Source organism: Danio rerio, chromosome 9 (genome assembly GCF_049306965.1).
Source record: "Danio rerio strain Tuebingen ecotype United States chromosome 9, GRCz12tu, whole genome shotgun sequence".
Taxonomy (NCBI): domain Eukaryota; kingdom Metazoa; phylum Chordata; class Actinopteri; order Cypriniformes; family Danionidae; genus Danio; species Danio rerio.
The window spans coordinates 46,793,094-46,806,260 of NC_133184.1; the positions used below are offsets into that span (position 1 = coordinate 46,793,094).

The following is a 13,167-nucleotide window of genomic DNA, read 5'->3' on the forward strand; positions in this document are numbered from 1 at the left end:
CTGAAATAAACTACTTTCAAAATGCATCAGATAAAATAATAAAAAAATGTTTTTTTTTGGCATAAATCTTTTAATCAACCTCAGTCCTGATCAAAGCTACTAAATTGCAGAGAAAATTACAGGATTTTAACTCTTTAATCGACAAGTTTATAATTGATGTCACTAATTTAGTGGGGGAAAAAACACACACAAAATGACATATTTTCAATATAAAAATTAATTGTGGACTAGATTTTCCCCCCCTTTTATCACAGTCTTGGACATGTGCACGATTAGAAACAACATTGGCTTTGATGCATTGTTAGATTTTCATTTTTTCTCCCTAATTTACTGCTGGTGGCTGTTTTTGCCTCATTGACTTCCATTATAATCAAATTTAATGGTGCATAAATACACAGTCTTTGTTTTTGTTTACTCCATGCAGTTCTGAGAGCTGAGATGCATAGATTTTCTCAGACACATCACAAGGTAAGTGCCTAAAGGTCACTCTCACTCACACACCCAAAGACACACACTTTAATTTGCTGTTATACTCCATATACAGTAAAATCCAGAAATTGCATTTTTTGCAAAGGCATGTCTAAAGGGTAAATGGTGCCAACTGATGATCAACAGCACAAATGACACATTTTACCTCTTTTCAACAGGGAAAACCACTAACAATCAAAAATGCATGATTATATAGTGTGTCATAGCTTTGCAATCAAAAAATGTGATTTTAATGAAAGTCGACGGAGCAAAAACAGCCACCCACAGTTGATTAAGAAGAAAAAACATTAAAAAACAAGCAAAAACAATGCATCAAGGACAATGCTGTTTACATGTCTAAGACTTTGATAAAAGGTAAAAAAAATCCTGTCCACAATTACTTTTTATATTAAAAGTACTTAATTTTGTGCATTTTTTTTTTTACCAAATCAGTGACATCATTTATGAATTTGACAGTTAAAGAGTTAAAATCCTGTATTTTTCTAAGCAATTTAGTCGTTTTGATCAGGACTGAGGTTGATTAACAGATTTATGCAAAATATTAAAATTAAAAATATTTATCTGATGGATTTTTACAACAGTTTAATTCAATGGATGTTTTTTTCCCGAACATAACAAAAGGGTAGTAAATTTGCCCAGAGTGTATAGTTTCACAAAATACATGTCAAATAAGATTTGTCACCAAAAACATTCTGCTTGTAGAAACAGAGAAAGTTATGGCTAAATTAAGACTCAAAATCACGCAAGAGTGTATGAAAACATCCCCAACAGTACATAAGGGTTAAAGTAAATCTAACACTTTGATTTATCACATATGCAACTTAAATGTTTACATGCATTATAGTTTATTGTTGACCATCTGCAACTCCTTCCTTCAATACACTAAATCAATACAAACAGCTAATTAACCCATATTATAAGTATATATGTATATAAACACAAAAAAATGCCTACATTCTTGTACTGGCTTCCATTTTGTGCATCACAGCTGTTATTCATTATAAGCAACTAATGCAAAGCAATCGGTCTGCACACCTGATTTAATTAAGTAACACAAATAGCAGACAAACAAGTTGATTCTCTCCACCCACGGTTTAGACTAATAAATAAGGCCTTGACGCGTTCACCAAATAAAAAGCTGTTGGTTGCAGTCTCTGGAAAGAGCTGCTACTTAAGCTTTTAACACTACTTTTAAAGAGTGAATCTTCTAGCAGTCACTCCTCAAATTCAAAGTTACAGTCTTTTCTGCCAGTGATTGAAGATGTGGTGGATTTTGCTGTTCTTAGAATGGTTTGTAGACTGGGCTCGTGGCACATTCTGGTATCTGTTTGGCAGGAGAAGTGGCCTGTGCAAGGGTACCATCAGTCCTCAAGGCCCGCTAGTAGTCGACCAGGAGAAAAAAGACAAAGTGCTTCAGAAAGGTATGTGAGCTCTCTAGATTAGTGATATAATAGAGGCACCTAGTGTTCCACTATGTAAATGCAGCAAATATAAGGAAAAAAAACATAGGTACTTCAGTATAAAGCATAATATAAGTACATGTGCCTTGCTAAATATCATGGTGCCTGTAAATGGTTTTTAAGTACACTTTTGGAGTCTGTTTCATTGCTGAACAGATCAATGAAACACTTGACTAATGGTATAACTCTAAAATTTTCTCTGGTAATTGTTTAAACCAGGGGTGCCCAGACTCTCTCCTGGAGGGCCGGTGTCCTGCAAAGTGTAGTTCCAATCCAATAAGACCCACCTGGGCTGGTTAATCAAGCTCTTACCAGACTTTCTAGAAACATCTGTATGGGTGTGATTTTTAAGGCCAGTTGGAGCTAATATCTGCAGGACACTGAGGACTGAGTTTGGGCACACTTGGTCTAAACTAGTAAAATGTATCAGATGTGGTAAAACCAATTAAAAGAGCAGTCTCAGAGCCTGCCTTGTGTGTTTTTTTTTTTTTTTTTTTTTTTTTTTTTTTTTTTTTTTTTTTTTTTTTTTGTGGATTTTAAACCTAAATCCCCACCGTGGAAACCTTGAAATTAAGATTTGTAAGTTTCTTTTGAACCTTTTAAGTGGTTCTCTGAGAGCAGTCATTGCATTGCTAGAGATATTGAAGTTAATGTAATTTGGTTTTGTCTTCCCCTATAGAATATGCTTCAAATGAAGTACCCGATAACTTGGATGTCATTGTGATTGGTAGTGGCATTGGTGGCCTGACTGCAGCTGCAGTTTTAGCGAGGCTCGGAAAGAAAGTCCTAGTGCTGGAGCAAGACAAGCAGGCAGGAGGCCTTTGTAAGACTTTCACTGAGAAGGGCTTTGAGTTTGACTGTGGTAAGACCTTACAGCTGCATGGATGGGAATGCTGAATGTCTTGCCGCACATGACTAAGATTGCTTTGTTTTTATTTTTTGAAGGCTTCTATTATGTTGGTCAACTTCATGAGAACAGCTTCCTGAAGATTGCTTTGGATTTGATTACTGATGGCCAAGTGCACTTTGCTGAGCAAGGTTCACATGTGGAAACTGTTGTTATTGGTAAAGGGCCTGAGTGTAAAGAATACACTATCTATAATGGTAAAAAGCAGATGGAGGCTCATCTGAAGAAACAGTTCCCCAATGATGCTAAAGCAGTAGAGGAATTCTTTAAAATAATGAAGGTATTTGGTTTTATTTATTCCTTTTAAATCTTAACGTTCCCTTTGCTTTATCATCTAAACTATTGTTTACCCTAATAGATTTGTTCTGAGAAGGTCCGTCTGCTTTGTATGCTGAAGATGGTCCCACTCTGGTTTGCTCGCTTCATATTGAGGACTGGAATTGCTGACTTTATTTCCCCAATTTTAAAATATTCCCGCACCAGTACATCAGAGGTGGTCAAGTCTCTTACCAGCAACCAGGATCTCCTCACAGTGTTCTCAAAAACATTTTGTGGTAAAATAACCATTCCAAACTCTGGATTCATCCAGTGTCGAGGCTTCTGACTAAACTTTTTTTTTTTTTTTTTTTTTTTTTTTTTTTTTTTTTTTCTCTCCCCCTAGGTGTCCCACCCAAAAACTCCAGCTGCATGATTGATGCCCTCCTCCTACACCACTCAAAGCGTGGTGTGTACTATCCTCAGGGTGGTGCTAGTGAAATCCCGTATCATATCATCCAGGTTTTGGAGAAACATGGTGGAAAAGTCCTGGTCAATGCTCCAGTTTCTAGAGTTCTAGTTAATGAGCAACAAAATGCATACGGTGAGGTTTGTTCAAGTCAGACATACCCAATCCTGTTCCTGGAGCTCTACCTTCCTGTAGAGTTTACCTCCAACCCTGATCAGTAACTGGAGGAAGTAGGATCTGAAGGAGCACTTTGTAATCTTAAGGCCAACGCTTTAAGGTTCCAGCTAACTCTGCAGCCAGGTAGATCTTCAGGAACTGGATTTGGCACCTCCTGTGAACAGTTGCTTTTGCAGTGTCTTGAGGTATAATGTAATGAGCACATGTCTGCTTCAGGTGTGGCTGTGAAGACTGGAGATGAAGATATTGAAATCAAAGCTTCAGTGGTTGTTTCAAATGCTGGTGTGTTCACTACTTTCCAGAAGCTCCTGACTCCAGAGATCCAGGCAGATCCCCGTATGTGATCTGTTTACCAGTTCTCCTGCAGTAACTTAACATGGTCCTAACCAGTTTTCCATGTGGGCTGTTTATTTGATCTATCTAATCTTTCCCCCTACCTTGGTGGCGGTTTTCTGCCTCTCCAGAGGTCCAGGAATATCTTAAAGCTCTGAAACCAGGCAAAGGCTTTTTTCAAGTATTTGCTGGCTTCAATGCCACAATGGAAGAACTAGGCATCTCTTCAACTGACATGCGGCTCTATAAGGGCAACAACGTTGATGAGATGTATGTGTACAAGTACATTGATCACTCAATGCTATCTATTCTTCCTGCTAGTTCTTACTTTATTTTTCCGTTCCCTGTAGGATGGAGGAGTACTTTGCTTCAGACAAGCAAGATGCACCTGATAATGTCCCCATGATGTATCTTTCCTTCCCCTCTGCTAAGGATCCCACCTCAAGCACTCGTTTCCCAGGTTCACTTTCTTATTGGTATATTAAGTGTCCAGAACAATCAAGCAAGCCAGGTTAATCTAGTTATGGGTGATTCTCTATTGTAGGGCAATCACGTATGGTGATCCATACTTTGGTCAATCCAAAGTGGTTTGAACAGTGGGAAAACGTTAATGAGGCTGAAAGAGGTGAAGAATATGAGAACTACAAGATGAGATTTGCCAATCATCTGTTTGACTGGGCTTGTGTCCGTTTTCCCCAGTTGAAAGAAAAGGTACGTTTTTGGAGTAATGCTCATTTCCCCCGCCCCCCTTTTTTGTGTAATGACCCAAACATTTAGATACAATTTAAGGCTATATACCCTTTGGGTACAAATGTTGTCCTACAGTTTGACCTACCAGCTATAAAACCTCTTGCAAAAACTGCTGGTAAACCAACTCTTTAGGTAAAATAAACACTTCCTTCAATTGAGTATTTAAAGTTCAAATCAGCGGGCGCTTGTTTAAAAAGCTTGAGGTAGTTTCATGCAATGAATTAAGTATAGCAATTTAACAGCTTTTGTTTTACAGGCAAGTGTAGAGTGGGTCATGGTACCAAAAGGGGGAATGGTTTATACAGGATTTAAAACCTTTGGGTTAAATGCTGCTTGTTTTCTGTAGGTTGCATTGCTGCATGCTGTCACTCCCATCAATATGCATGGCCTGGGAGCCTCCTATTGTTCCATGTCTGCAGAGCACAATCTGGAGAGATACCAGCCTCTGAACATTGCCACCATCAGGTGCAATACACCAGTCAAGAACCTCTACCTGTCAGGTAAATTTTAAAAGGTGGTTCTTTGCTAATTTGTTTACCCAACTAGTCCCTTATGCACTACATGGATCACTCGCTTGACTATGTATGACTGGCTAATTTAAGTTATGACCAGGATCAAAAGGTGTGGATGTTTTGTCTTGCATAAATCCTGAGAGGGACAATTCTGCAGAGTTGTGTATAGAAGCCTTAATCAAAGTCTAATTTGAGCCACTTAAATCCGACAGGCACAATGCAATTGAAATGATCTATTTCATAATAAAGCTGTTTGCGCAAGTAAATGGGCTTGATGGTAAGGTCAAATCTGCTCAAGTTCTGAGGAGTGAAGATGTAAGCTAAGCTGGATGCAATGTTTTTAATAAGCACCCCTTATGCCTAGACCCAGTGAGGTCACTAGCTCTATTTTTAAATGGATGGTATCTGCTTGCCTATGCAGTCATATTGGAAAGTTTAAGGGCCTGGTTATGAATTTATTAATTTTTCCCTCTGTTCTCACCCTCCCTGATCTAAGGACAAGATATCTTCACTGCTGGTTATTCTGGAGCTCTGCATGGTGGCTTTCTCTGTGCTTCAACTGTTATGGATCGCTGTCTGCATATTGACCTTCTGCTCCAACAAAAGAAGCTCAAGAGCAAGTCTGTCAAGAAACTAGAGTGAGGCTGTGAGTTTATAAAGGTGGCTTATTACAATGACAAGACCTGTTTTGATACTGTTTTGCTGCATATTTCTGCTGCAACTCTGAATAAAGCTTTGAAATGCTGCACTGTCTTTCTGGTAATTGTGTTAAAGCTCTATTTACAAGTACTGTCTTATGTAGTTTAACATGACAAATTAAGACTAACTAAAGTGTTCCAGAACATGGGTTATTGCTCTGAGTAAATGTTGCTTATGCGCGTTTCTTAAAGTTGTTAAGTGTAATTCCTACATCACTAGTGACCAGCACACATCCTTAATGACACTATCCATCCTGGTTCTCTGGATTGACTCTCTAGGTTTAATGGCCAAGCATTTTCTCATGATTTGTCACTAGATGGCAGCATTACCATGTCTGCAGTTCTAATGTTTGTAATGCCTTCCCTTATACAACTAGATTTGGCCTGCCAGAAGGTTATAAATGTATCATTTCTGGCAACTTTGTGGGGGGAAAAGTTTCTCCTTTAGACATTGCTTGGGTTATGGTTTTATTATTATTTTTAAAATAGTCTACTCCCAAATGACCAAAGTGAACACTGCTTTTAATTTTCTTAGGACCTTATTCAGTTTATCAGAATGTGATGTGAAATATTGCTCTTGCATGTGGATTTTAGTTGACACTGGAGCTGTAGGTCACGTGTGGGTTAACTTGTGGTTCAAATTTGCTGTAGTGTAGCCATTTTGTCTTATGAGAGTGGCTAAATTGTTAGAAATTGCCAATGCAAACTCGCATCTATTCCAAACTTCTTGACTTGGTAGCTAATTTGTATGACTTTGTCCTTTTTTTTTTTTTTTTTTTTTTTTTTTTTTTTTTTCTTTTTTTTTGCTTGTCACTCAATGACTGTTTGGTTTAGGGGTGGGGTTTGGTGCATATGTGTTTTTTTTTTTTTTTTTTTTTTTTTTAAATACAGCGAATATAAAGTGCTTCAATTCATATTTCTAGTGTTTACAATTTAGACTGTCAAAGCAGCCTAATCTAGAAGTTCTAGTAAAGAAGTTTAGTTTTCAGAGTTGTTCAGTGTGGATACATTTTCACTGCTGAAAGTTCAAACACTGAAGAGCAAATCTAATGCGCAGCTCAACCTTCAGAGGTCTTTTCAAAGGGAGATGCATGGAAATGATTAGCAGTTCCTCATGAAAGTCAACAGTCCAAATAATCACTTGTTTCTGAAAATGTAGATTTCAGATCCCTAGTGAAAAACATTTTTATTATGTTTTTTTACATAATCTATTTATTTGAAAGTATAGATGTATCTCTTGTGGTCTGATAGCTTATAATCCTTCTATGACACTTGTGGTTTAAAAAAAAAGTATCATCTGATTAAACCTTTATGATGTCTATGAAAGGTGCTTTCATGTGGAAATAATGCCTGCAAAGTCATTGCCTGATAAAGCAGTGTGGCAACAAGTCGGCTGCATGAGCCCTGGACCACAGCAAAAGATTCTCATCTTAACCAATCATGGGAGACCAATATAATCCCCTGAAAGCACATCCGTAGAGGATTTTGTGACTGACTTAAAATTGGGTAAAATATTGGTTAACCAGTGGGGTTTAAACATTTTTAATTAATGTCAACAGTTGGGTTGTTGGTTACCAACATTTGAGTAGAAACAACCCAGCATTTTTAAGTGTAATAAACTTCACAACAGCTGTTTCACATACATGATCTCACTGAAACTTACATGATCAAATGACTTTAGAAGAACAACCATAGATAATGATTTGCTTTGTTCGCTGGTCATGAATTCTTTTTTTTTCTTTTGGCGCAGTGAAACATTGTACTATAGGTTATCTTTGTCAGTACTCCAATTTTAATACATGTTAGATGCTTGCTCACTCAGGCAATTTTGGGTATGCCATCAGAGGTAGCCAGTTGGAAAAAATGGAAAGAACTTGGGCCCTATTCTGTTTTTGTAGCCCTTGGCCCTTAAAACCGAGAGTTAAGTGGAAGGGCTTCAAAATCTACCCCTAAGAATTGGGACAGCACTACAGTACCTGCACACATCATCATATGCCATCTCTTGCTTCATATGATATTAGACGATCGCGACTGCTGTAGTGATTCCAGTTGCGTTATTTTCTGGTATTTATCTTCAGGAGATAACTTAAGGCATATATTATGTCATCATAATGATCTAATGTGGCAATAAGATCGTAATTGTACTATGTATTTTCACAGTGGTCATATTCATCTATGTAAACACAGGAAAACAACATTAACATTATAGCACACACTGTAAAAAGCTCAAGCTGCCACTAGACTCTTCTGACAGGGTATTCCAGTGTCATCGAGTGTCAATGTTATGAGACTGCTGTACAGAAGTTATTATTAGGGATTATAGATCGCAAAATTTATAATTTTTTTTCAAAAGTTTTTTTTTTTAAAGCATTATGGTAAAACGCGGTTATAAATATATAAAAATGTGTTTGTTTGTGGTAAAAATTCGTAATATACAAAAACACCCATTTGTGGATCTCCTTATTTCTGGGTGCAGCTGTATTCTGGGAAATTTTATGGTCCTGAAAAATCTTCTTTTGAAGGGGTGTATACCCCTTGTCCTTAGCCCTATGCCTTCAAGCTAAAGAGAATTGGGACATCACTACTCCTTCAAGGTCACCCACAAAACAAGGAGTGGGGGGAAGGGGAAGGGCTAAGGGGTAGGATTGGGCCTTAAACTCAATTGCGATGAGCATTCACTCAAACATAAAGGTGCACTTTTCTACCTTACAGGTGCATATTAGTACCTTTTGAGCAACTATAAAGTACACTTTTGTTCTAATTTAAGTATAAATTTGGACTTGCTAGGTACAAAGATGTAACTTTTTGATGGGTTATGATCCAATGACTGGTTTTCTACATTTTATTTCTTAGACTGTTGTATTGAACCACTCGTACTGATTGTTGGGGGGTGCATAGCAGGCCTAAAGGGAGTTCTGACTTGTATGCAGAAATTGAGTCGGCAGCTAGCTCTCTGCAACTCACACGGTTGCCCACTGAAGATAAGTAGGGCTATGCCCGTTCAGTACCTGGATAGGAGACCACAAAAAACAAAAACAAAAAAACGTGTTGCTGGATTTGTTGTAAGTGAGACCAACAGGGGGCACTCTGTGATTTCCCAGTATATTGATGCGACAATATACTGCTCAGTGGGCACTATCTTTCAGATGAAATGTTAAACCGAGGTCCTGACTGTGGTCATTAAAAATCCCAGGATGTCCTTTGAAAAAGAGTGGGGGTTAATCCTGGCCAAATTGGCCCAATGGCATCTGTCCATCATGGGTCCTAATCATCCCCATATCAGGACTGGCTTCATCACACTGTCTCTTCTCTTCATCAGCTGGTGTCATCGAGGTGGATGCTGCACACCACCTGTAATGGCTGGTGACGTTGTCATCCACTCGGCAGATCTCTCATAATGAATGACCTTAAACCATGGTTTCTGTGAAAATATTGGGTCAGTGCGGGTTCCAATAGGTCTTTTTCAGTAGTTGTGATAATTGGGATGCAGTTCAACAGTTGATTCCTTAGAAAAATCTACCTTCTGCCACTTTTCCAAATGATCAACTGGATGTCAGTTGTTATTTGATGTTCGTACAACTGGGATCGATGACAAGACTTTTGTCAGGTAGTGTATTGTAAAGAATTCTTACTATTATTATTTGGGTAACACTTTACAATAAGGTTCATTAGTTAATGCATTTACTAACATGAACAACACATGTACAGCATTTATTAATAATAATTGAACATTTACTAATGCATTATTAACATCAAGTTCTTGCTTGTTAACATTAGTTAATGCAGCAGGAGCAAACATGAACTCACAATAAACTACTGTTTTTTCATTAACTAACGTTAACTAACATGAACAAATACAGTAGTAAATGTATTGTTCATTGTTTGTTCATGTTAGTAAATGCATTAATTAACATTAATTAATAAACCTTATTGTAAAGTGTGACCATTATTTGCATACTGTACGGTACAATGTACGTTAAGCAATAGTATGTCAGTACACCTTTTATGTGTCTAAATTCTAGCCTGTATAGCCAACTGATTTATTTCCATGTTCCCACTGTAAAGGTCAAGTAGAATGCATTGGGTTGGGATATGGTGAGCGCTCAGTTTATTGCTGAATACTGCTTATTTTGCACTATGCATGCATGTTTTGTCGCTCCATTAAATGACTTTTTTTTAATCTGCTTTTTCTTTGCCGCCATCGTTCAGTGTGCTGACTCCAGGTCTCTGCAGTATAGTGTGCATGAGCGCAGCAGCAGGATCAAGTGCAGAGGCGAGCTGAGCTATTAAAAGCTGCTGCTGTATAAATAGCCCAAGCGTATAAACGACGACGACCAGTATTAGATGCTGCGTCCAGCTCCCCACAGGAGGCTGCCGATGTGAGCGAGCACGCCATCCATCTAATCCAGAGGTGAATGGAGCCTTCTTGCATAAATCCAATTTTAAGATTTAATAAAAACACTGCAGCATAACTGAACTGTTATTCATCCTGTTTATTATGGGGAGCGGCTCCCGCTGTTTATTTCTGAAGCCGTGTGGAGACCAGTCGCAAGTATTGGGTGGAAATGCGGGCTCTGATTTTTGCCTGCTCGATGCAGACGGTGACTGTTCCCTGTAGCTACTGAAGGGGATATAAATAGCAGCAGTTTCTGCCTCATCCCTCTGTGCTTCTCTTTCTCTTCACACACACACACACACACACACAATACAAACACACTCAGAGTGTGTCTTTCTCTGTCTCCTTCATACATATTCTCACCCCTTGCTCATCAGTTTGACTTAAAGCTTAAAATATCCTTCTTTGCGGGTTCAAGCTCACAGTTAGGAATCGTAAAGTAGATGCTGTTTATATCTCTCTTTTGTTTTCTCCTAGGCAACAATGAAAGCTAAAGGGCACATCAGTGGATTCAGGTGGGTTTTGTTTTTAAATACTCCTGTTCCTTATGGTATAAATTAACTGATTAACCCAACTTGATGTGTCTCGCTGGCGTCATTAAAGGAACACTCTACTTAAAAAGGCTTTTTTTTTACAACATCCCTATAGATAAACAGTTGTTTTATCATTTTTGAGTTCATTCAGGCCTAGGAGGGGCACTTTTAGCTTAGCATGCATCATTGAATCAGGTTAGACCATTAGCATCTTGCTTTTAAAAAGTGTCTGCTGCAGCCACAGCAGCACTTGACTATTATGCAAATATTGTCATTAAAGGAACAATCCAATTAAAACAAGGCTCATTTTACAACACCCTTACGAATAAACAGTTGAGTTTTATCATTTTTTAATCCATTCAGGTCTGATAGGGGCACTTTTAGCTTAGCATAGATCATTGAATCAGATTAGACCGGGGTGTCCAAACTTGGTCCTGGAGGGATGGTGTCCTGTATAGTTTAGCTCCAACTTTCTCCAACACACCTGCCTGGAAGTCTAGTATACCTAGAAAGAGCTTGATTAGCTGGTTCAGGTGTGTTTTTAATTAGGGATGGAACTAAAGTATGCAGGACACAGGCCCTCCAGGATTGAGTTTGGACACCGCTGGATTAGACTATTAGCATCTCTCTTAAAACAGAGCCTGGTGCAGCTATGGTATAGCAGCGCTTGATTATTTTGCAATTATGCTAATCTTGTCATTATAGGAACACTCCATTTAGCACAGAAAGGCTAATTTTTTAACACCTCTATAGATCAACAGTTGAGTTTCTTCATTTTTAAATCCATTCAGGTCTGGTAGGGGTACTTTTACTTTAGCTTAGCATAGATCATTTAATCAGATTAGACCATTAGCATCTCACTTTAAAAAAAAAAAAAAAAAAAGGCCCGCTGCAGCCATGGTGCAGCAGCACTTGACTATAATACTTATCTTATCATTAAAGGTACACTCCACCGCAGAGAATCTTCCATAAAGTGCTTTCTGCAGTCATGGTACAGCAGCAAAGTCACTTGATTATAATGCCAGTTTGAGTGTATGTTTAGCTATACTGGCCTAAAAAAATGGCAACATTTCATTTTCTTTCAGTACACAATGTAACTACACAAGATTCAAGCTTTATATACTGTAGATAAATTATTAAAATTATTTGGTCAATTTCGCGGATAAGGGTCTTATCTATGGTAAGCTAATATGACCCATCCACCCAACACGCTCCGAGTTGGTATCAAACTAGCTCTAACAAAGAGGCTAAAGACCATGGCCTTTTACTTCTGTCACTAGAGCACCTTTTAGAGGTCAGAGGAATGAGGCTTACCTGCACAGCACTTCACTAGCAGGCCTCTGTTACACTAAGCTAAAAGTGCTCCTGCCAGACCTGGAGAATTTCATATCATGTTTATTTCTGTAGCGCTTTTACAATGTAGATTGTTTCAAAGCAGCTTAACATTGAAGTTCTAGTTAACTGAAACTGTCAGTCCAGTTTTCAGATATAAATTTCAGTTTAGTTCAGTTCAGTGTGGTTTAATTTCCACTGCTGAAAGTCCAAACACTGAAGAGCAAATCCATTGATTCGCAGGACACTGGTCATCCTTTGTGGAGAAGTTGCAGTTGTGAGTTGGTCACTGGCGGGTGATCAGGGGGGCCATGGGATGAATGCAAAGACTCATCTGTCACTGTGGTCTTTCAGGAATGAGTCACATGCACTTCACTCCTCTGACCGCCACAGCATCAGCTCAGCCTGGTCCAGGATTATGGATACCATGGCATCATTTCTTCACAGGTCTCGGATCACATAAATGGTGCTGCATAATTTCTAGAGGCCTCAAGATGAGTATCCCCAGGTGGAAATTGTCACGTTAAGCGTGATAAAAACAGAACAAAAACAGGAACAAAAAGGGTGTGGATCCAAATGCAGATTTAATATTAAATAGTGCGGTAACAGAGAACAAAATCCAAAGTGCAAAGTAACAAAATAACACACAAACAACAAAACAAGAAACTAAAACAGATTAAACACAAACTAGACTTAAGCAAGATACAAGAGCGAGATCAAGAACAACATACCAGAGCTGACAAGATAGACAAACGACGCCATGACAGAGGTGGAATGGTTGTATAAATAGTCCAGATAATCAACGGTAACACAAAACAGATGTGATGGCAGGTCAGTGTATATGTTCCGGTGTATG

The 13,167-nt window shown here is 38.4% G+C and overlaps 1 protein-coding gene across 1 annotated transcript; it reads left to right on the top strand.

The window, feature by feature from the left end:
* The first annotated feature begins 1,627 nt into the window (after window positions 1-1,627).
* Window positions 1,628-6,098, top strand: retsatl (retinol saturase (all-trans-retinol 13,14-reductase) like). Its single transcript, NM_001040004.2, is given in 11 exon segments — window positions 1,628-1,910; window positions 2,629-2,811; window positions 2,895-3,136; window positions 3,215-3,410; window positions 3,518-3,715; window positions 3,974-4,093; window positions 4,222-4,360; window positions 4,441-4,550; window positions 4,635-4,801; window positions 5,187-5,340; window positions 5,849-6,098. Coding segments are annotated over 11 exon segments (1,815 nt in total). The 5' UTR covers window positions 1,628-1,750; the 3' UTR covers window positions 5,995-6,098.
* Window positions 6,099-13,167: the final 7,069 nt, after the last annotated feature.